Here is a 23,094-nt window from a genome sequence, read left to right on the forward strand (position 1 = left end):
TATTTGTGAAATTCTGTGAAATAAGCTGCTGCCTTACATTCTGCCTGCTTATCTATATCCTTTGCTTCACAAATTCATCAAATTTAATTTATTAATTTTCACTTTTACCCCTTTTTTCAAGATGTTTTCCTTGCACATTGTAATGCAACCACCACGCTGTTGTTCTGTAAGTTTAAGTCAAACAGCTTTTGCTCTGTTGTCTTGTTAGTGTAGTGACAGGAATTTGCTTTGCTGTTTCTTCTGTCTCCCTTTGTCATTTGGGAATGAGCAGGGCCAGTAATTTATAAAACCCACAGCTTCTCCAAGCTTGTGGTTGATCTCATGGGTTGTTTCTATGCTGTGCTAGTCCAAAGACTATTGTTTATCTTATTAAGCCTATTCCAAACCTAACACTTTCTGATTTAAAAAAAAAAAAAAAAAAAAGTAACAAACAAAAAATGTAGTCCAAAATAAATAATGCAATTTGTACACTTCAGAAACTGCTGACAGGCCATGGATGTCTTGTTCATCCCTTACAGAAACTTGACAACTAGCTTGTACAAATCTGCTTAAATGGGAGCCAGAATGCACAGAGAGGGTTTCTTTTGTCCAGGGAGTACACCCTTGTGATTTCTTGCCCCTTAATTTTTTGGTAGACCTGTGTGTGAGGCTGATTTCTTTCCTTTCGTTTCAGCTCCCAGATAGTTGTGTAGAGCAGTGGGCCCTTCTGATGCTCAAAGTGGTCTGTTTGTATGATTTTCAATTCATCTGTGTACTTCAGGCACCCTCCCAACTACCAAGGAGTCACCGTGGGGGGTCCGTATGTTTCCCCGAATGGACTTGCACTTTTTTTTTCTCTGGTCCTTTTCAGCCCCTCCACCCCCTACATGTCCCCACACTCATCCTATCATTTATTTACTCCATACTTCTGATTCTTATTTAATTTCTTTTCCGTCATTCTCCAACCTTATTTTTCCCCGTTCAGAAGGGAAGTTGTGTGGTATTGAGTTTTGCCTGAGGTCTACAGAAATATGAACAGCTGGATCAGTTGAACGCAAGGTGGGAGAAAATCTGACCAAATGAGAACTGAGACCAGTTGGATGGTTTGTTACTTGGTGGTCGTAGTTACTGTGGCCTTGTCTGCCTTCTTGATGTGTGTTCCGGTTCAACACATTTACCATAAAACCTGCCAACTGTCTGGTCTGCCAGGTTGACATTTAACCCGATGTGCCATTTGCATGTGCCTGTTGCATTTCTCTCAGGATTTAGTGTTCCAAAGCCTCATGAAATGGTTGTTTTTGGCTGTCTTTTCAGAACGTGTTTGCTGATAATAAGGGTGGTGCATGGATACGTTGACACAACACAGTATGTGTACACCGTGGCCTAGGAAGCACCTCGACTTCTACCCTTTGAGTAGGCTGTGGTGTCTGACGTAGTTATCTCACTGGCTTTCCTGTGTTAGCTGCTTTGTGTGTGTGTGTGTGTGTGTGTGTGTGTGTGTGTGGCGAGGCTTGTCTCTCCTGTAATGCTTTCTAACACTGGCATATTGCAAACTGCAGGTTACCCCCAAGGAGTGGGACCTGTTATTGGTAGCACATTTTTTTTTGCCAGTTTGCACTGCCATTCACAGTGGTAGAGTCTGTATCGTGTGGTCTTCTGCAGGAGGTGGTATAGTCCTGTGACTGGTACCCTTGTTGCAGGTGCTTTACTGCTCCTGTGCAGCTGGGCCTCGGCACACAGTAGTCCTGCCTTGGTGGGCAGCAGCCCAGCAGTTGCGTAGTGTTGAGAACTGGCAGCATATAGTTGCTCCAATGTTAAAATTGTGGTCCCAGCAGCATGATGAGGAGCAGCGGAGGTGTGACTTCACTCATATGGCATTTCCCAGTATGTTGCAGTTGTGAATGGAGCCTCTGCAGTGCCTGCCCTCCCTTGGAGGCTCCCGTAGGGAGGAGTCACAAATGTGCAGAGGGTGCATGCTCTCTTCACCAAGGAGCCAGGCCTCGTGCTGCAGCCCCGAGCAACCGTACTCCCCGTTGACCCCAGTGTCCTCTGGTTTAGCCTGGTGCAATGCAGTTGTCATTTGGATCTGCTGGCAAAATTCTGGCAGCCTTCAGTAGACTCACCAGATGAGACATGATGGTGCAACAGTACCCTGCAGGGGCAGAAACTGCACACCTTCTGCCTCTCTTGTACTCTCCTGCAGTTCTTTCCATAAATGTCCATGGCCACCTTCTCCAAATCTTTGCTTTGTGCAGGTTCTGCTGATTCTAAGCATGGGTCACCTTTCTTTTTTTTTTTATTTTTTAAAAAAAAAAAAAAACCCTGACCACAAAGCTGTCCCTTTGGCTAGCAGGTAGTGACATTATTTGAGTGAACCCAGGACATGTTTTGTGATGTTGGTCATACTGTGGTCAGCCTGTGGTCGTGTTATGAATGTGGCTGAAATGGACTGGCTCATTATCGTTCATTGCTGGAGGTGTATAGTTGTACTTTATAGTTTGGTAATGGGTAAATTTGCACCTTGTGTCTAAATGGGTTTACAGGCTTCAGAAATTATTTTCTAATGGTCTGATTTTAATTCAGTGCAGTTGCTGGAGTGACACTCTCAGGGAAGGTGTGTGTGGTTTTTGTGGTTGTGGTGAGTGTATTAAGAAGCTTAAAATTTTTCCGTGATCTCGTTCTTGGGATAACTCTTCTGCTGCTGCTGTCCACTGTGGTGTGAAAACTGGTTCAAGTTGGTTGCCAGTTCCTTTTCTCCTAAGGCAGTCTTGCGATTTGACTGTGTAAGATTGTTTCCTTCTAAAATGGGTATCGCTGGTAGCTTTAAGGAAACCAGATGTTTGTGCTTAAAAGAGGATCTCCGTTGGCAGCACCTTCTAAATCTGTTCATATTATGTTCATCCTGCGTAAATTCAGATTCTGACTTAGTCTGTCTCTGAAAGCTTTATGAAATACTTGTGATTTAGGTTTACAATGGTTCAGCCTAGGATAAAATAGGTTTGTTTCTGCATGTAAGTTCTGCTCAGAAGTCAGCTTCTATTAGTCTGCTTTCTTGGAATGAATAAAGATTGACGCCTCTATCATTTTCACTCATTTGCTTGTCTTTTGAATACCCTTGTCCATATTTCCCAACGAAATGTTAATTATGTCAGTAAGGGCATTTTTCCATATTATTTTCTCAGAGAGGGTGGGATTTTAGGGCCATATAAAACATTAAAATAGCCTTTGCCAACAGATCTGAACCTGTAATACTAAGAAGAGAAAAATGACATGCTTGTATTTTGCAGTAATCTGTGTTTAAACATAGAGCATGGCAATGGGGGCTCAGGGAGAGGTTACCCATCGATGGACAGATATCTAACACCGTTTACTGACAGCTGACGGTGCCTTTTCACATTTGCTGAGTTGTAAAAGTTGGGCTTCACTGTTGCGCTGAGAAGTGTCAAAGAAACATCCATGTGTGGGACAAGGTTTATTTACACATCCTTCCTCCCACCAAAAATATGGGTAGGGATGCTGTGGCATTTTCTAGGGTTTTTGTACAGAAACTGAAAGTTGACATTTTGATAAAGTCGCAGGTGTTTGCTTTGGTAAAGTACTTTAAAAAAATCAGTTCAAAAACCAAGAAAAGGGGGAAAAATGCACACACATTAACATACCTTTTTTTTTTTTTCCCTCCTTATTGGCACTAACTAATGATCTGTGAAAAGGTGTTTTCAAGGTCTCCACACCCCAGATTTTCTTGCTCAGCCCCATTGTATATGAAGATGTAAGGGATAAATTGATGCCATTGTTGGTATTTAGAACTCTGGAAACACTATAAATCTGGATAGCTGTGCTAGAATATGTGCAGAACATGTCCAAACAGTAATAGTGTGTCTTCCTCCAAACAGAAAAAGTGACACATTCAATTTATTTCCATTTATTTTTACTGTATATTATATGCTGGGGGCCTGTGGCATTTTAGAAAATGTAGAGTTAACTTACCGGCTAGTGTTATGGCTTTTGGCCTCTGCTTCAATGAAGGTGAGCGCAACCCAAGCCTGAATAGGAGTTTGAACACACAGCAATCTCTATAACATCAAAGTTCCACCAGTGTCGGTACAAGGTTACATGCCGACGTGGCTTGGGATCGTGTTGCATGCCGCACTTTCTCTGGAATTGGCCGGAAGCCCTGGAGTGTGTCCTGCTGTGGTCATGTACCATTTTTTGTTTGTTTGTGTTCGCCTTGCCCGCCTTGTGTGTTTAGTGGAGGAGAGTAGAAGATGCTTATTGCAGTGACATATCCAGGAATACTTGAACATGATTGTAATAGATGTTTATGAATTGTGCTTGCTTTGAAGTTAGAAGCCTTACTTTGATGGCATGGCCTATGCATTAATATGTTCTTTTGCTCAAATCAAGACTCAGCTTCCTACATTTATTGATTCATTTAGCTGACACTTTTCTCCAAAGTGACTTATAGCATTAAGCTACTTAGTTATTTACCCATTTATACAACTAGGCAATTTTACTGGAGGAATTTAAGGTAAATCCCTTGTTAAAGGGAACTACAACTGGAGGTGGGCTTTAAACCTGCAACTTTTGGGTCCAAGGTAGCAGCTTAACCACTACACTACCACCTCGCCCTCAGTCCTTGATCTAACTTTTTAAGATTGTGAGATGATACTACAAGCATTGTGGTTTAGTAAGATTTCTCAAAATAATACATGTCGATGATGACAAAGGCCGCTAACTTTGTATATGCATGTGTGTATTTACACATCAGAAGAATATTAGAAAAAGTACATTGTGATGGTTCAGAGAAACAAACTACTTCTCTTTTCATCTTTATTTAAACTGTTATCTGATGTGTAACATGCCCATGAGGGCACTTCAGTTCTGAAATTGAAGCTACGCATCTTTTCTCTGCCTGATTTTTAATTACTTTGTGGGGATTTAGAAAATTGCATAATTTCACAAAATGTGCTGCTGAACCCTGGCTGTTAGGACACCCTTAACACCATGGAACGAAAATACAGGTTTGTCAATTGCATGACAAGCACTTTCCTGTAAAGCTGGCTGAAACTTTTTCTGTCTCTGTAGGGTGACGTGAGGTGATGTTTACTCTCCGTAGCAGAGTCTTTCTTGTAAAAAGCGTGCCAGCGCTCATGCTTTGAAACTGTTGCCTAGTGTCCCCGTAAGGGGGGCTCGCTGTGTTTAACAAGCTGCTGTAGATTGTGATGAACCCTGTCTAAAGTTAGCTGAAAGGAGCGATTCTATGAATTTCCCCACACGGACGTGTATGTATGTCTGTGTGCTGTGTGTGTACATGTGTATAGGAAGATTTTTTTTTTTTTTTTTTTTTTTTTCCTTTTTTCATTTGGGTTTTATATGTTGACTGGTCTTTTCAGGACATCATGCAGGGCTTGTGGCTTTTCAAGGCTTATTTTTGCTCTGTTTCCAAGCTTAATTAAAAAGAGAAGCACTTTGTGGCATGTTACAGTTGTGGCTTCACCATGTCACAAGTAGTAGTGGTACTGCAAGCTGCTGTCCAGCAATTGATAATTAGATTTTAAGGGGGAGCATGATGAAGAAACCAGATTAAGCGAAATGAGTTGCCATTGGCCTTGATGACAATTCGGTCCGTATGGCGAGGCTGCAGTATCATGGCTCTTGAAGAAGCTCTGTCTTTACTCTTGATGCAGCTGTGGTGTGGGTGCAGCTTTCAGCAACCCCACAATCCATGTTGGTGCTGGCTGACCAGGTCTAGGATTGCAGCAGAAACTGTGAGCTCTTTCTCCACTGTTCCATGTTATTGTCACTGCGAGATGGGCTTGGTAACAAAGCAAAAGTGAGAAGTCGTGCTATGAAGAGTATGACATCTTCATGTTTCCATCATGTTCCGGTAGCTCCAAGTACCAATGTTTCAATGTAGTGTTACCTTAGAATGATCTTCACACACGACACCCAGCCCAGTATGAGGCCACATTCGTACATACATGTACTGAACCTCTGATGTTCTAGTAGTGTCTGTCTGAGCTTGAAGAACCCTTGTGTGTCCCAACTCTTTTTTTTTTTTTTTTTTTTGCCTTTTACTCCTATGAGCAGTGGCTTCAAATGGAAAGCCTGATATCAGGTCATCAATTTTTAGGTTAATTCTTTACCAAGGACCAGAAGTAATTTGTCTCCTGTCTTGTTGATATTTTAAAGAGTAGTAGGTATCAGGAACAGCTGCAAACAGGAAGGAAGCTAAAGGCAATAATATAAAGCCTAACAGTAAGAAAAAAAGGTCCGACAGAACTTCCTTTTCCCCGCAGTGCTTGACTTCTAAAAGGGGAATGTCTTTAACTGCAGTTTTGCTGAACCTTTTTCTTTTTTTGTCAAATTCCTGCCTGTTGAGCAAGCATTGCCCATGTTACCAAAAACTGAAATGTAAAAAAAAAAAGATAAAATGCAGAGAATCCATACTACATGATTTGACTTCCAAAGCTTTATTTTTAGACCGTAGTGTCACGATCACGCGTCAGCACCAGCCCATTTTGTTCTGCAGCGAACTGGGCCTTACCTTTGAACTTCTGTCATCTGCGGCAGTGGCCCCAGGACAGGAAAGGTTCACGTTGGCTGCACCCGATGGTTCGTGGGTGGGCTTTGCCGACCTCCTTCCGATTGCGTTGATGTTCGTTAGAATCAAGCTCTCAGCCTGTCGCATGATAAAATCAGTCTTGCTCCGATGACAGAGCTCTTTGAATGTTAATATTGGCATTTGCTTTGACTACCTATTAATTTATAACTCGGTCCCCAAAACAAATGTATAATAAAATGTACTCATATATATACATATATAGAATATAGTACAAATGTACTCATGTCCTGTTGAAGAAAGTTAAATATTCTGTAAATGCAACATTCAGTTTAATTTGGGAAGGAAGAACAATTTATCTGTCCGGCTGAATCAGTTGAGGGGACTTTACTGTGTTTTCTGTGGTTTTGTGAGATTAAGCAGAGACTAGTTACATGTAGCCTTTATGGTACCTTTTTTCTTTCTTTATGGTTGAGTTGTAACCTTCCCCCATCCATGGCTACCTACCCCTGTTTACACAGTGCCTTGAAGCTCTGAGCCCAGTGTGAATGAGTAATGGTATGGTTTCATTTAGGCCGAATAAAACCCAGTCCCCTCTCTGAAGATTGGAGAGAGAGCTGTGTTGTGGCCCTTGGGACCGCCAGGATTAACTGCGAAAACACGGATACGGATCGAGGAGTTTGCAAACCGAACACTGAGGTGGTGCTCCAAAGGGATGTCTCACGCCTGGGCTGGGCTTTCAGCATTTTTTCCTGTCAACTGTATTTCAAGAGCCATTGTGTTGAGAGCAGTTTGATAGGAGAGGAGCACATGGTCAAGGTGTGGTATTCATACATCTCTGGAGAATAGCTGCTGTGCTCTGGCCTTAGTGCTATATCATTGTGGAAGTGCTTTAATTTGAAAGCAAAGAAATGTGTGAAGGTGGACTATTACTGCTCCAGTAAGGCAGCAGGGACCTCCTGTCCAGCCAGCCCCCCGCACACAGTGTTACAGCCTTGTCATGATTGGAAAGTTGAAATGATAGCATGTTACGTGCCAGCCTTCACAGCACTGCTAACGGGTGTGGGGGTGGTCCCCCCCCCCCCCCCCCCCCGATGGGATGGTGTCTTTGAATAGAAATCCTCAGTTGCTTAACTCATAATTCCAGTTGATGTGCAAACAATTCCTTTGTTTAGAGTAAAGACAATTACAGACTTTTTACTATCAATGTTGGTTTGTACAGCTGCTAACTAGCAAGGATAGCTTGTCTGTCATAAGGCAGTGGGTGTCTTTACACTCGCCTGCGGTCTTCGCACTGAGGAGACGATGGCTACGCACCCCCCTACCCCCTATCTCTTTACTGCTGAAGCTCCGCTCTTGAAAAAGAGCAAACGAGTTCCTCTGTGAACCCATGATATGAATTATTTGGTTGCCCTGCCTGAAGGCTTCATGCTCACAGCAGGTGTATTGAAATGAAAAAGGTTGCTTGCGTCTCCTTTTGCTTATTTGCCATCAAATATTTTTTGAGTGCGTTGTGTCAAAGGGGAAGCATTGTCAGTGTGGGGTTGATGGGCTTCTCCCCTTCAAATTAATATGATAATTTTTATGGAACCTTTCTACCTCTGTTGTGCACTTCTCTTTACTCGGAGTTGTATGTCACTTTGGGGAAAAGTGTCTGCAAAGTAAATAAATGTAAAGTAGGTTCTCAAAGTGCTTTACAGTAAAAAAAAAAAAAAAAATAGATGGTACAGTAATGAGAAATAAATGTACAATAAAAATCAACACTGAAAATGTGAGCAATAATGTACCAAATTGAAAGAAGGAAATAATCAAGAAATTGATGGATGGGAAAGTAGGGGCCCACAAGTGTCACTTAAAAGCTATTCTGGGTCTTAAGTGTGGGGAATCCCTGGACAGGCTTGGGGAGGGAATTCCACGGTGAAAGACCTGAGTCGGGAGAAATCCCAGTCTACCATGGAAGTGATGAGTTACACGAACAAAGACTGTGACGTGGGCTGTGATTTGCTAGCAATTCAGAGCAGAGGGGAGCGGTGGTGTCTGGCCTTTAGAGCTTTTTAGGAAATTCTGAGGACTTTGAAGTCAACTCAGAACCTTAGAGGAAACCCGGTCTTTACAGGTGCAGGTATTCAGGTGTGACAGTGTCTCTTCAATGGAACTTGGTCAGGGTTTTAGCTGCTGAACACTGAACATACTGGAGCTTGTGTGAGTGTCCATTCATACACTTTTCTGCACATTTGTTTCTTTGTTTTGTGTACCGAGCGCCGCTTCCCATGCTGAGGGCTTACTTGGAAACATCTACTCTGACCCGTTTTGAGTTTCATCGATAGTGTAAGATTAAAGCATGGCCAGTATCTTTGTAATATCAGGTAATTCTCAGTACTCTAAATACAGATTATACGTCGAGTTGTTTGCACCACATATTTATGGATGCTGCATGTGGGCTGCAGGTCCAGTATAGGTATCTGCTTTCCTGTAAGCTAGAAAGGCATTAGATGAGTCACCTGTGTAGTGATAGTTTTGTGTGAATTCTTTGATGGTTTGACAGGTTACTCCTCTCTTTCTTTGTGCTCCACTCACTGCCTCTAGCTCTACGGTTCTGATGGGTGGACAACTTGCTTTCAAGCAATGAGGAGGATAGAGACGTCCTCCCGCACACTTCTTGAAACTGCTTTCGGGAGGCCGCGTGGCATGTAACATTACCTTGTTGCACTGCTGTGATAAGTCTCAAAGGCTTTTTGTTGTAATATAAAGAACAAAGAGAACTCAGACATGGCTCTGCTATCACTTCCGCTGGTGTGCAGCTCAAACCCAAGGGTGTCGCCTCAAGAATGGTGCGAGGGGAGGGGTTGGTGGCCCGCAAGGTCTTCTCTGAATCAGAAGTTCACCTTGACAGAGGGGCTACATGAGATGTTGTTCTATGTTCTCTGATGTGTGGATGGCCCTCTGGAAGAATGCTCCACATGTTGTGCCTGTTAAAGGAACGTTATTGTCCATTATTTACATTGGGGAACATTTATTGTCCAGCATTACCACATGGTTTCAAGCCATAATCTACAGATGTTTTCCCAGTGATTATCGTATTATTTGTCGTGCTGGAAAGTCTCAAATTTTAGCTCTCAGAAGGTGAATGTACTGTTTCTTTCCATGTGCCCTTGTTGTAATATGCTTTAGTTTGGACCGGCTTAGCTGGTCGTCATTTGTCTGCATTTTCCAGGCCTTTGTGTATCTTCTTGCAGTGTTTACTTCATAGCTGTGGAACATGGAAGCTAAGGTGGTGCACGTGGGCAGCCACACAAGCCACAGGCTGACCAGCGTCAGCACTCAAAGGTCCATCATGTGAAAGCTGTCTGGGGCAGAGGCCACAAGAAGGATGGCATAGGGTGGCCAGCAGTCCTTAAACTTCAAGACAACTCCACATGTCACGAATAAAATGTCTTAGGAATGACTTCAGAAACCACTTTGCTTTATTGAAAAGGGTTACGGAACTAACACGAAAATGTACCTGTTACTAAGGGCTAAGCACTTGTCCTTTTTTTTTTTCTACAGGAAGTTTGGGGAGCGTCCTCAACCACAACGCTTAACCAGGTAAGCTCCTCCTCCTGTTTTTTTCATGCTTTAAAAAAAACATCAAGACTCCATAGTGACAAAACAAAAACTTGTGCTGCTGTTGTTTTAGGCTTTAACCACAAATTGTAATGAGAGAACAAAGTTAGTTTGCTACACTTCCAGCTTTTGGGGTTCTTAAGGTCAAGGTTTAGTGTTCTAAAAAGGAAAAGTTGGGCTGCCTGTTTAATTACACGATGGTGCTGCAGCCCAGGTTTTATAACTTCATGTGTTCTGTTTCAAGATCCACACAAGAGCATAATTAAGCTTTTTGTGATGTGTATATATTTGGTATTTTGGGCTTTTTTCCCTCCTCCCTGGCATTGTTGTTCACTGCCCCAAATACTGCAACAAAGAGCAGTGAATGATTTATGTCCACAAATCCCAGGCGTACCATCAGGAGAAGTAACTGTAGTTGTAGTGAATGGTTGTAATTAAGGCCTTTCTTGGGACATGGCAGATGCTTGGCTGTAGCCTGTAAGAAAATAAGGTTTTGTAGCCGGAGAGAAGCGAGTCCCAGTGGCCTTGGTCAGACGAACTGGCCACAGCCTGGAGATGATGTCAAAAAAAGGTTGATTTGCTCAGAAAAGCAGATCCATGTTGGAAGTTGTAGTCTCCGAGAATCCCGTTCCCGTTGTCCTGTCAGTATCTGCTCGTTTGGTGCATGATGGGTAAGTAAAAGGGGCCGAAGGATGGAGATGTGTGGCAGGAGAACCCTTCGGGAGCTGTGGTCAGTTTGATTTGACCGTGGCTGTTTCAGGATGGCTGAATGTTTGCGGAAAAGAGCTCAAAGCCCAGAACTTTCCCCAGTCTCTGTCTCCGAGGAGCAGACTGTCTCCTGGGCTGTTCTAACTGAAACAGGTGGTGTCTCTATTATGGGACCAGGCTTATGTTCAAAAGGTCGCAGGTTGACATCCTACAAGGGAAGCTGCTGTTGGACTTTCATTGCGAAGGTTGTGCTTGTAGACGGGGTCCGAATCCCTAACAGTGTAACTTGCAAAAGACTATTGTGGCGCGCAGCGCTGTGGGTTTGGATAGGGCGAAGAAGGACGCAGAGGCAGTGTTCATCTCAAAGGTTTTATTAGAACACCGGCACCAGGGAAATAATGCTCTCGGTCCAAGGAACCCGTTTCCTCTGGGACCTGTGCTACCAGCCAGCCTTCCCAGCCTATCTTGCGCCCCAGGCTCTCCCCCAACACACTGGCACACACAGTCACCCCATCATTTTCCCCAGAAGTGCCCCCAGTGGTTGCACACCCACATTTCACATTTTTCCCCACAATGCAGCAATCTACATTTAACAAGTTTCCCCACCTAAAACAGTAATGTGGGTCGTTACGGTATAAAGGAGTGTAAAATCAGCAGCTACTTAGGTTGCTATGAATGAAGGCAGAAGCAGAGATGATGTTTTGCTGAATCAATAAATAGTATGAATAAGTTTCTCTGCAGCAGTGCACTTTGTGTGTGAGGAGATCCGTGGTGCAACTTACTTGAGGGGGGAGGTGGTGTTGGCCTGAGGTGATAGTGCTGTGACCTTATTGGCCTGACCTCCCTTGCCGCCTCCCTCCCCTGTCCCAGCAGGACACCGCCACTGAAGACACTGCAACAGATGTAAGGGGCAGATGCCTGTCTGCACAGTCTGCGTACCCCCCCCCCCCCCCCCACACACACACACACACACACACACACACACACACACACACACACACACACACCACCTCCCTCGGGGAAAAAAAAACATGCACGCACTTCCTTTGCACATTAATGACTCTCGGTCTTCGTGTTGCTGTGCCACAGACCATGTTCCCCCTTCTCCAGGCAGCAGGCTTTGGGGTGACAAGGTGAGCGATGACAGTTTGCTGGGCTCTGCGTTTTGGTCAGATGCCATAGAAGGGAGGAAGGTCATCAGCTGTGACAAGACTGTTGTCGGTGAGCATTGCCTTGTGGCTGTTTGAGCATCCTGTAGAGGAGTAATTCGGCCTTTAAAGCTGGTTAGCAGTAGAGATGAGGCAAAGGGTTGTGCCCAGTGTTACCTAGCTTAGGTCACTGACACGTCTCTCCCCGTGTTTCTTCATGGGGACTTCACCTCCGTCGCACTGTGCCGCTGCTCTCAGAATGCGTAAGATGTGAAGTCCCTGCAAGGCGAGTTTCGAGTTGAATGACAGCTTTCATCTGGAGGCCCGTCTGAGCGGAAGGTTTCAGTTTTGCTGGGCGGAGGTGTCGCTCGGGCGCTTGGCTCTTTCATTTCCTTCTCCAAGTGTGTGTCTGTGTGCCGGAGCCTCGCGGCCCACTGTGTTCGCCTTGAGGCACGGGCCACACCTTTACCTGTCTGGCACATGCTTCCATTTCCTCACAGAGCAGAGTTTCCACTGCACTAAAAATATGTATTTATTATTCATTAAGCAAAACGGTCTCATTGTCGTTTTCCTGCTGTATTCATATTTATGTAATTTCTTGCATGTAAATTCTTTGTGCGGTGACTCTAACTGTGCTTCATTGCTGACGTGATCTGCGCATTTTTGCGTCATCGTAGCTGCAAAGGGAAGCGAGTCGAAACGTCCAGTTAATGCAGTCGGTGCTGCTCGGTGTCACTGGACTGTCTGGCCACCTGCACGTTTCAGTGAATAAGCACTGAAACTCTTCAAGATGGTGAGATAGTTTGTAAGTTGAACAAGGAGAAAAGGGAATTAAAATTGCAGCCTTAGCCTCTGTATAAAAACACAGATGTGAACACAGTCCAGTGCTGAAGGCAGTTGGTGGGAAATGTGGTAACGCTGTTTGATGGGGTAACGCTGCGTTTGCAGCGGAATATCAGAATTCCACATTTATAGTTGACCACCACTGCTGAACTCTCATATATGGGCGTATTTTCGTTTGTTTTCCCCTCACTGCCTATTATTTTTCTTTTTGCCAGACAAAGTCTGATATGTACCGACTTGTGTAAAGTGTTTTTCAGTGCAGTTGTGTTAACAGAACAGTCGATGTAGCGAAATGAATCAGTGTTTATTAAATAGGAATTCCTGAAAGAACAGTGGGGGGAGACACACTTCATGTGCAGTTTAAGGGTTTTCACTGGTTAAAATGCCATGTTATAGTGCGACAAATATGGATGTCTATCTGCACCCCCATGATGTGTTCCAGGCCCCACACACACACACACACACACACACACAGCAATTGTACATTGACTGCAACATGGTGAATCTGTAGCAGCAGGAAAGCGGTGATCAGCTTGAAACGCTTGTAGCTGCAACTCTGTGGATGACGGGGAACAAAGAAACGTGTCAGATCTATGACTGTTCCTCGGCTTTGCACCCACCTCCCTCCCCCACCGTTGCCAAAATCCCAAACGGCCCATCGTGTCAGGTGTCACTGACATCTGTTGGAACTTAGGCTTTTTTTATTCCATTTTTCTGCCAACTCACCATTTGAGACGATGCTCTTGTCCAGGTGTTTGTACACCACCGTCGCTCTGCCAGGCCTCTGAGTGGTGTGTGTTGCCGAGTGTATGAAGGTGTCTGCAGGGGTCTTAGGAAGGATTTCAGAAACCACTTTGCTTTAGTGGTCAAACCATGGACCTTGCAGTAGGATGCCAAGAAATTGGAATTCTTTCTTGGTGAACTCAAGTGTTTTTCCTGCCCCCTCCCCATCCCTGACCACCCCCACTGCCTCCAAGCACCGATCATTAACAACCCTTGAAATCAGGCCAGCTGCTTTTTTTTTTTTTTTTTCCCCTTCTTCCACCAGATTTTTCAAGCAATACATAGTTGAGATCGCAGGAGAATTACCTCGTCGAAGCTAAAACTGTTTTTTGTTCACACTTCAACTGTACGTTCATGGTTTTGTGTCAAGGTCCCCCCCTTTCCTCGAGTATCGGTGAGTTATAGTCCCCTCTGTGTCCGCTCTCCTCGACGTTAAGATGAGCTCAGAGTTTGCGGTACCACTGGGATTCCTTTGTCCTTTGCTGTTTTATGCATCTCTGAGTGCTCTTGAAGTTGACGTCATCGGAGATGCGAGCAGCACCACTTTAGCCCCTGCGCTGCTGCGTAGCCTTTCCGCTCCTCCTGCTTTTCTCCATCAGTAGTGTGTGTTTTTTATGGAATCGGAAGGTTGGGGGGTGTTGTACCTCAGTAAACCTTGACCCTGTCTCTGTGCCATATCTCTGCAGGGAAGCGATGCGGAACTACCTGAGGGAGCGGGGAGATCAAACGGTCCTAATTCTACACGCCAAAGTTGCACAGAAATCCTACGGCAATGAAAAGAGGTAAGGGTTTACGGCCACTTGACCACAGGGCGATGACCTTGACTTGGTGACCATGGCTTTGGGGAGTTGTGCTGCACTTCTTAATGAGGAGACTCTCCTTATTTGGTTCTCACTGAGCTCATGGCAGAAGAGGAAGGCCACATTTGTGCAGGACATTTGCATTTATTCATTTAGCTGATGCTTTTCTCCGAAGCGATTTACAGTATTAGTTAGTTTTTACTGATCCAGGCTTAGTTATTTATCCATTTATACAGCTGGATAATTTTTACTAAAGCAATTTAGGGTAAGTACCTTGCTCAAGGGTACTATCCAGAAGTGGGGATGGAACCTGCAACCTTTAGGTACAAAGGCAGTAACGCTAAACACTGTGCTACAAGCTGTCCCCTTATATGGCAGCCGCTGCGTGTTGCTTTGGCTCAGTGACCCTGCAGGGGGAAGGAGATCAAACTCGGGACCCACTGTTCCCCCTCTTCTCTCTTATTTTTAGGATTTGAAAGCAGACGGCTTTGCGGCGTTGCACTTCAATCTTGTTTCCATGCAGGTCAGGGGGAAAAAACGGCTAAACAAAACTTCTCAGTTTTACTGTCGCTAGATGACAAATCAAACACTTGTGGTAAACGCTGTAATTTTTTTTCGCTTTTCTTCAAACTAAGATGATGCGCAGGCTTCAGAATGACGCAGGATTACTCTCATCTCCAGCTGGGGATTTACTTTTATTGTTAGTTCAAGTGTATTGAATTCCTGTGAGCTCCTCTGCATCAGTGTCCACAGTGGTTTTGCTGTTGTCACGGTGAACCTGGTGCATTAATTATACTAAACCGTAATGTGCTGCTGTCTCGTTCACAAGTAAGAAAATTCAGGAAATGATTTTCTCAGAGACTAGTTGAAGAAATTATCATAGCAATGTAAACAAAGTTGTGGTATGCCTGGATTGAAGTTTCAAACTAGAGAGTGAAATGAAACGTTCAGGTCAATTGATTCCCACCCCCCCCATTCCAAATGTCACTGGATGTGTGACACTGCCACCTGTTGGTCAAAGTGCACATTTCATGGATGGAGCCTCACTGAACTCGCTGCATCTTCTGCAGGAGTATGATTTTGTGTGTGTGCTTCTCCGCCCTCCTCCCCAGGTTTTTCTGCCCTCCTCCTTGTGTGTACCTAATGGGCAGTGGCTGGAAGCAGAAGAAGGAGCAGATGGAGCGGGACGGCAGCTCAGAGCAGGAGGCACAGCCCTGCGCCTTCATCGGAATTGGGAACAGCGAGCAGGAGATGCAGCAGCTCAACCTGGAGGGGAAGGTAGGTGCCAGGCTGGTACATGTCCTGCACACTTAGTGGACCATTCACCACGGCAGCTGCTTTTGAGTTTAGTTCAGCTCGCAGTCCTACCGGACCGAGTGCAGAAAACATTTTTCAAGTGCCTTGAGCGGTTAAATTTGCAAAGTCAACATGGTTACGACTAATTGGGTGTTTTAGTGCAATGCAACGACAAGCTCTGGCACCTTTCTTACTGTAACTGAAGCACAGTGGTGCAGTGAGTAGCGATAGAGCCTCTCAGATCCTGGGCTATGGATTTTAATGTGGCTTCAGATGTGACCCAGTCTCTGTTGAGTTTGTGTAAGTTTCCTCTCGGTGCTCTGGTTTCCTCTCATAATGCAAAGACATGTTTCAGGTGAACTTCTGACTAAATTATCAGTAGTGTTTCTGTGTGTCTGTGTTGCATTGTTAGATTTTTATGCAGTCAAGGTAGGGTATATAACTAAGTACTTTAGTCCACCACACACCTGACTTCGAGGTTCCACTGAATACAAACTGAGGAACTTTTTGCACGGACCTGTTCTGACAAACTGGTCTTTGTTGTCTTCAACCACCACTCTTACCCACTCCCCCTACCCAGAACTATTGCACAGCCAAAACTTTGTACATATCCGACTCTGATAAGAGAAAGCACTTCATGTTGTCAGTGAAGATGTTCTACGGCAACAGTGCGGACATAGGAGTTTTCCTCAGCAAAAGGATCAAGGTTATCTCCAAGCCCTCCAAAAAGAAGCAGTCCTTGAAGAATGCCGACCGTGAGTATTTGTAGGGCCACAGTTCTGGTTCGGGTGTTGTTAAAAACTGATGGAATTAATAATAATAATGAGCTGTTGTGGGTCTGCTGTAGAAATGACTCATCACCATTCTTTGTGCCAATAGGTGGCGCTGATGTTCAGACAGTCTTGCAATATCATTGACCTCATTGTGACTAGCGTGGTACTACACTGTAAAGGAGGGGTCTTTCTGCTTATCTCATGCATTGCCATGTGGGAATTGTTCCCTCGCTGCGTTTGTCTAAAAATAAGGGTATTGTCCTCCCTCCCTGCAGTGTGCATTGCATCAGGGACGAAAGTGGCACTCTTCAACCGCCTGCGATCCCAGACGGTCAGCACCCGCTACCTCCATGTGGAGGGGGGCAACTTCCACGCCAGCTCGCAGCAGTGGGGGGCGTTCTACATCCACCTCCGTGAGTGTGCGGCCCTTCCCTTCGCGGTGCGTCACCGGGGGACTGGTGCGGGGGGTAGCCTCTCACTCATCTCCTGTGTCCCCCTCCACAGTGGACGACGAGGAATCGGAGGGAGAGGAGTTCACAGTGCGCGACGGATACATCCACTACGGGCAGACTGTGAAACTCGTGTGCTCTGTGACGGGCATGGCACTCCCCCGACTGGTAGCTGCTGCTGCTCCTCCTCTCTCCCCTTTCCCTTTCTCTTCCCCCCCCTCCCAGAGTCCAGCACTCAGCCCCACTCCTGTTATACCCAGTTCATGGCAAACTCTGCTCCTCACGCATTGAGCTACTTTCACATAAATGGACTGTTAAACTCATGCGCTAAACTCATGTCCTTGTTACTTCTGGTTAACGCTGTAAATAGCAGGTGCTCTTGCACCGTCCAGCACTGCTGAAACGGGTAAAACCAGGAATTTTATGGTTTCTGCAGTATTCCCCCCCACTTCGAGGGTATGTGAAATACCTGCGCTGTAAACCCACACTGGGACACTTTAGGTCTGAGGGTCAAAGACACTTCATTGTTTCTTCCATTTGAAGGCAAGGCTGCTGTTTTCGAGAAAGTTCATCCTTCACGTTTGCCTGTGGTTTCTGAATATGACCGGTGCTCTGATGCAATTTTTTTGCAAGGACCTCTGTCACATTTCACTGTTTTTGGCCAAAAAAGGAGGAATAATATGCGTAAATACGGGTGTCCTGAGGTCATAAATTAATTTAGCGGATGTTCTTCTCCAGAGTGATGTACAGTGAACACTGTACAGTGTTATTTCACATACCATTGCTGTCACCCAACACAAATGTCTTGTGTGAAGGAGAGTAACACAGGTGTATAATGATTGTAATAGGCTTAATTTGTAGTACAAATATCTCCTGTTGTTGTTGTCGTACAGTTGGCACAATTGCTAGGAGTTGTAGGGCAAAGACTTTTTCATGTCACACAGTATAGTGTAGTTTTGCTGCCTCTGAATAACTTACAGAAAACCTCCTTGCTGCACTTTTTAAAATTCCATTTAAGTGGCACTTAAACATTCCTCTGTCCTGCTCTCCCTGTTTACCATGTTCTTTTGTGCTCTTCTGCTTTCTCTCCATTCCTTCTCTTCTGCTTCTCTTTTTCATATCCTTCCTTCCGCTTTGTTTACTTTTGCCTCTGTTCTTTGTCCCGCTCTCCTGCATGCCCACACAGGCGCTTCCCCTGTCTCTTCTTGCACAAACCCCATCCGGTTGGGCCACAGTGTCACCATTGTACTGCTGGCCAGTGGTTCCACAGTCCAGCTCGCCCACTTTCTCTGTCCGCACTCTTCACCAGAGTAGCAGCCGGGCACACCGAGCTCTGTGCTCCACACACACACACACACACACCCAGTTCTCAGTGCAGCAGCATCACTCACAGGCTTTCTAAACAAAAATGGCCATTTGCGTCCCCCCTTACCCCCCCAGCAGGTAGACAGGGTTCAGACCGATTGCTTGCATGCTCCACCCGCTGTCTGGTTTACATTAATGGAGGAAATGTTGTTTATGCTCGCTTGAATTTATTGTACTGCAGGGTGTGACGAGTCCTGTTTGCTGAAGCAATAGATACCCCCCGTGTTTTGACAGCCTTGACAGCTCTCTGTAGCATCCAAAGGGAGGGGCAGTGTGCAGCCATCAAGCTCGTGCTTCATAGAAAAGGGAACCTTTGTCCTCCCCCCCTCTTCCGGAGACACTGCTTTAGTCTTTTAATGCCTCTGTGGTAACATTTCTTTCCCCCCCTCCTCTGTGTGTGTGTGTGTGTGTGTGTGTGTGTGTGTGTGTGTGTGTGTGTGTGTGTGTGTGTGTGTGTGTGTGTGTGTGTGTGTGTGTGTGTGTAGATCATCCGGAAGGTGGACAAGCAGACGGCGCTGCTGGATGCCGACGACCCCGTTTCCCAGCTCCACAAATGTGCCTTCTACCTGAAGGATACGGAGCGGATGTACTTGTGCCTGTCCCAAGAGAGGATCATCCAGTTTCAGGTCAGTCCCTGCACCACATGACCACCGCACCTTCCCCAGTGCATCCATGTTTGCGTGCATTTATTTAGCAGATGCTTTTGTCCAAAGCAACTTCCAATGAACTCTGTGTAGTATTATCAGCCCACACACCTTGTTTACTGCGGTAACTTACACTGCTAGGTACACTACTTACACTGGGTCACTCATCCATACATCAGTGGAACACACACTCTGTCACTCACACACTACGGGTGAACCCGAGCAGCATTTCTCTGCACTGTGGAGGAAACCAGAGCACCCAGAGGAAACCCACACAGACACAGTGAGAACATGTGAACTCCGCACAGACTGAGCGGTGATCGATCCCGGATCCTCTTGCACCACCTAGGCGCTGTGAGAGAACAGCGCTACTTGCTGTGCCACTGTGCTGCCCATGTGCTACTCAGACCCCCCCATCCCTCGAAGCTATTCTTTCACTAGTACTTCACAAGTGTCCCTCTACACCCCACCGTCTCACTGCCCCCTCCCTCTTGTCCTTTCCCTCTCGCAGCCCATCTGCCAACAGTTCACATCATGGGGTACGTTTAGGTATTTTGAGGTACATTGGTGTCTAAAAGCAATTCTTATCTTATTGGATAAGCACTCAATTGTGGGTTTAGCTTTTGTTTACTGTGAATTTGTTGTGACACTGACGGGTTTTTGTTCATACATTTTATATTGTGTGGTTGAGCGATTAGATGTATTTCAGAAGCAGATTAATCTTGGATCATCGATCAGGGACACGGAAGCGCATCTGATACCATAATGATTGTCCATCATCAGAGCGGGTCGATGGGCAGGAGGTCAGCGATAGTTATGTGACCGGCAGCCCGTTTCCGTCACGCTCCGCTGGGGATAGGAAGGGCTGAAGGAGCCGTAGCAACAGCACGGTTCATTGCTGTACTTCTGACAAGTTTTGGATCCTGTTGTTTTGTCACTGAGCTGATACCGCACTTACGAGTTTAACACCAAGAACTGGGGTCAGGGACGGATCGGAGGCACGGTGTACGTATGTTGGCTTGGTGCCGTGCGAATGACTGAGTCGTGTCCCTACCCCCAGGCCACTCCCTGCCCCAAGGAGCCCAACAAAGAGATGATCAATGATGGAGCCTCCTGGACCATAATCAGCACCGACAAGGCGGAGTACACTTTCTACGAGGGCATGGGCCCCGTGCACTCGCCTGTCACGCCCGTGCCTGTGGTGGAGAGCCTGCAGGTGGGTCCTTTACTGACGCTGCACGCAGACACTTGGGAAGAACCCTTCAGAGACCCTCACGTCGGGGTGTCTGCTGTCCTGTTTCGCAGCTCAACGGAGGAGGGGACGTGGCCATGCTGGAACTCACAGGGCAGAACTTCACTCCAAACCTCAGAGTGTGGTTCGGTGACGTCGAGGCGGAGACCATGTACAGGTAACGGCGGTGCAAGTATGGCGAGTCCTCGTGCAGTCAGGCATCCGTGAGAAAACGGTGGTACGTTACGGTGCAGTAAAGGCACTGCGGGGGTTGTAGAGCCGACAAATTGAGTGCTCAGGTGTCTCATTAAACTGGTAATTCTCAGTCGACATGATGATTCTGATTGCAGAGCAGCTGGTAGCGCAGTGCTTAGAGCTGCTGCATGTGGACCCAAAGGCTGCAGGTTCAAATCCCACTTCTAGCTGTAGGACCCTTGAGAAGGTACAGACCCTAAATTGCTCTGGTGAAATTACCCATCCGAAAGTGCCGGACTGCGGTGGATCCATTTACTGCTATAAAGAAGCTCCCTTTCAACCGATATTTTTATTTGCGAATTTAGCAGGTTTAGATTGAAAGGTTCCCCCCGCTTCCCTTTTTCCTTTCAGTAGAAGCATTTTACCAGTAAATACCAGAGTTGCTGTACATTGAGAGTGTAGTGTCAGTGCTCTGAGCCATGTGCCCCGTGTCACCTCTTGAAGGTGTGCCGAAAGCATGCTGTGTGTGGTACCCGACATCTCGGCGTTCCGCGAGGGCTGGAGGTGGGTGCGGCAGCCGGTGCAAGTGCCCGTCACTCTGGTGCGCAACGACGGCATCATCTACTCCACCACGTTGACGTTCACCTACACGCCGGAGCCGGGTCCGAGACCCCACTGCAGCGCCGCCGGGGCCATCCTGCGTGCGGGGAGCTCCAGCCTGCTGTCCGCTGGCAACCCCAGCAGCGAAACCAGCTACGCCAGCAGCACCGCTGGCAACCCTACCAGCGTCACGTCCGCCTCGGCCGCAGCCGCCGCAGCCGCCGTCGTGTCCTAACACACGGGGTCGCGTGCAGACGGACTGCAAACGGACTCCTTGAAAGTGCTGCATATGGATTTTTAAATTTTTTTTTCTTTTTTTTTTTTTTCTTTTTTTTATATATATAAATCAAAAAGCTTCTCGAAAGAGAGCAAGAGGAGGTGGAGGAGGGTAGTTGATTGCAGAGAAACGGAACAACTCGGGCTCCCTCTAGTGCTCGTGTAAGGGGTGCCCCAGCCCCCCCCCCCCACTCCCCCACCACCACCACCACTCATCGGGCCTTAGCGGTGGAGACGTGTGATGGGGGCTCCCCAAAGTCCCCGCCGGGCTCGAGAACAGAGACCACACCAATGATACATCAGCCATGTATAAAACTTTATTAAAAGAAAAGTCTATTTTTCACTTTTTTTCTTTGTTTTTCTTTTCTTTTTTTGTGTTTGTACGTTTCTGTAAAGGGGCAAGATGTATTACTGGTTGGGTGGAACTCTTTTAGAGGATCACATATAAAATGTGGTAATAACATAGTTTTTATGGACCAAGGATATTGTATAAGCTTTAGTAAAGGTACATTTTCTCCATACCTTTTGTATTAAACATATAGTACACTTTTGTTACCAAATAGTTTCTATTTTTCCTCTGAGCTTGGGCTCCGAAGTGTGTTTCAGGTTGCAATCCTGGCCTGGCTTGTGTATTGTAGCTTCCTTTTCCGTCAAATCCCTGAATTTTTTTCCTTTAAGAAAAAAAAACAAAAAACAAAAAACAAAAAAAAAACTGAAGTCAGACTTTTTTAACACAAAACCGAAGTGTGTATAATTTGAGTTTGGGAGAATCTCAGAGGGTCTGTTTTCTACGATTGATTTCTATGGAGTCTTTAAAAAGAAAAGCTTTAAGCATCGCCTCTGCCTTGTCTGCAATAGTCAACCGTCGCTGCCGTTCCTTTTGGGAGGTAAAAAAGGAGCAAAGCGATTTCTGTTAACTCTTCCATTTTTTAAGTGCGAGACTTCTTACAATTTACAAGAAAAAACAATAGTCATGTGTCTAATGTGTTGAAATCTTGTTAGACCAGTGGTAGCCATAGAAGTGTACATTTTTATTGAACACAGATTGCCATACTCATTTCACGTAGCGAGTATCTAGATCACGTTTTTTCAAGCTGTTGTCATTGTAAACGTATCGAGTGTAAAGTCAGTCTTGAATCTGTAGTACAGCTGTCGGTGTAGGTATACTTTCTACACAGGTTCCTTTAGTCTTCCAGGTGGTTGTTGTTGTTGTTTTTCTTTGTTTTTTTTTTTTTTTTTTGTTTTTTGTTTTTTGTTTTTGTTTTGTTTATTTAAACCTCTGTTCTTTTTAGAGAAAGAAAACCGGTAAAAATTTGTGCTCGGTGTAATGCTGACACTTCGGTTTGTGGCCTTACTGCAGCTTTTGTGAAGGGTTTTTTTTTTTTTTTTTTCTTTCCTCCCCCCCTTTAATTTAATTGCTACTGTTGCCTACAGTTGTTCTCTCGTTTGCCTTTCTGCTTTAACATGTTACTCATTTTTTGTTGTTACTCTGTGAAGACCTGCTAGAATCTGTTTCCTGGAAGACCAACATTTTCTTCTGCATCTTCCGTGAGTTACTGTTGTGTCACGGCGCGGCTAACAGCCAGCTAGCAAGTGCTGGCCACACGTCCTCCAGCAGGACTTTGGCTCATCCCGGCGTACCCAAAGACCCTGGTCTCCGCTGCAAGAGACCCATCGAGCTCTTAACACGGACTCTTTGGAGAAGGCGTAACCTTTTGTGGAATATCCCACGATGCAGTCGAATACCAATCCCACCCCCCACCCTGCCCCGCTACGGGTGCCCTCGGCACTTATCTCCATATCCAGCGGACGTCCGGTTTCTAACGCACTGTGAGGTGC

The 23,094-nt window shown here is 45.7% G+C and overlaps 1 protein-coding gene across 1 annotated transcript in view; it reads left to right on the forward strand.

Moving 5' to 3' along the window:
* The window catches only part of rbpjb (recombination signal binding protein for immunoglobulin kappa J region b), a 29,914-nt gene extending 8,302 nt beyond the window's left edge, over nt 1-21,612 (forward strand). Inside the window, exons 2-11 of the mRNA XM_018735427.2 lie at nt 10,088-10,126; nt 14,313-14,408; nt 15,539-15,704; nt 16,303-16,477; nt 16,771-16,908; nt 17,000-17,112; nt 18,795-18,935; nt 20,014-20,169; nt 20,259-20,362; nt 20,884-21,612. Coding sequence (XP_018590943.2) covers nt 10,088-10,126; nt 14,313-14,408; nt 15,539-15,704; nt 16,303-16,477; nt 16,771-16,908; nt 17,000-17,112; nt 18,795-18,935; nt 20,014-20,169; nt 20,259-20,362; nt 20,884-21,214 — 1,459 coding nt within the window. The 3' untranslated portion in view covers nt 21,215-21,612. The remainder of the gene's footprint in view (nt 1-10,087; nt 10,127-14,312; nt 14,409-15,538; nt 15,705-16,302; nt 16,478-16,770; nt 16,909-16,999; nt 17,113-18,794; nt 18,936-20,013; nt 20,170-20,258; nt 20,363-20,883) is intronic.
* Nucleotides 21,613-23,094: the final 1,482 nt, after the last annotated feature.

The sequence above is a fragment of the Scleropages formosus genome, chromosome 11, assembly GCF_900964775.1.
Source record: "Scleropages formosus chromosome 11, fSclFor1.1, whole genome shotgun sequence".
Taxonomy (NCBI): Eukaryota; Metazoa; Chordata; class Actinopteri; order Osteoglossiformes; family Osteoglossidae; genus Scleropages; species Scleropages formosus.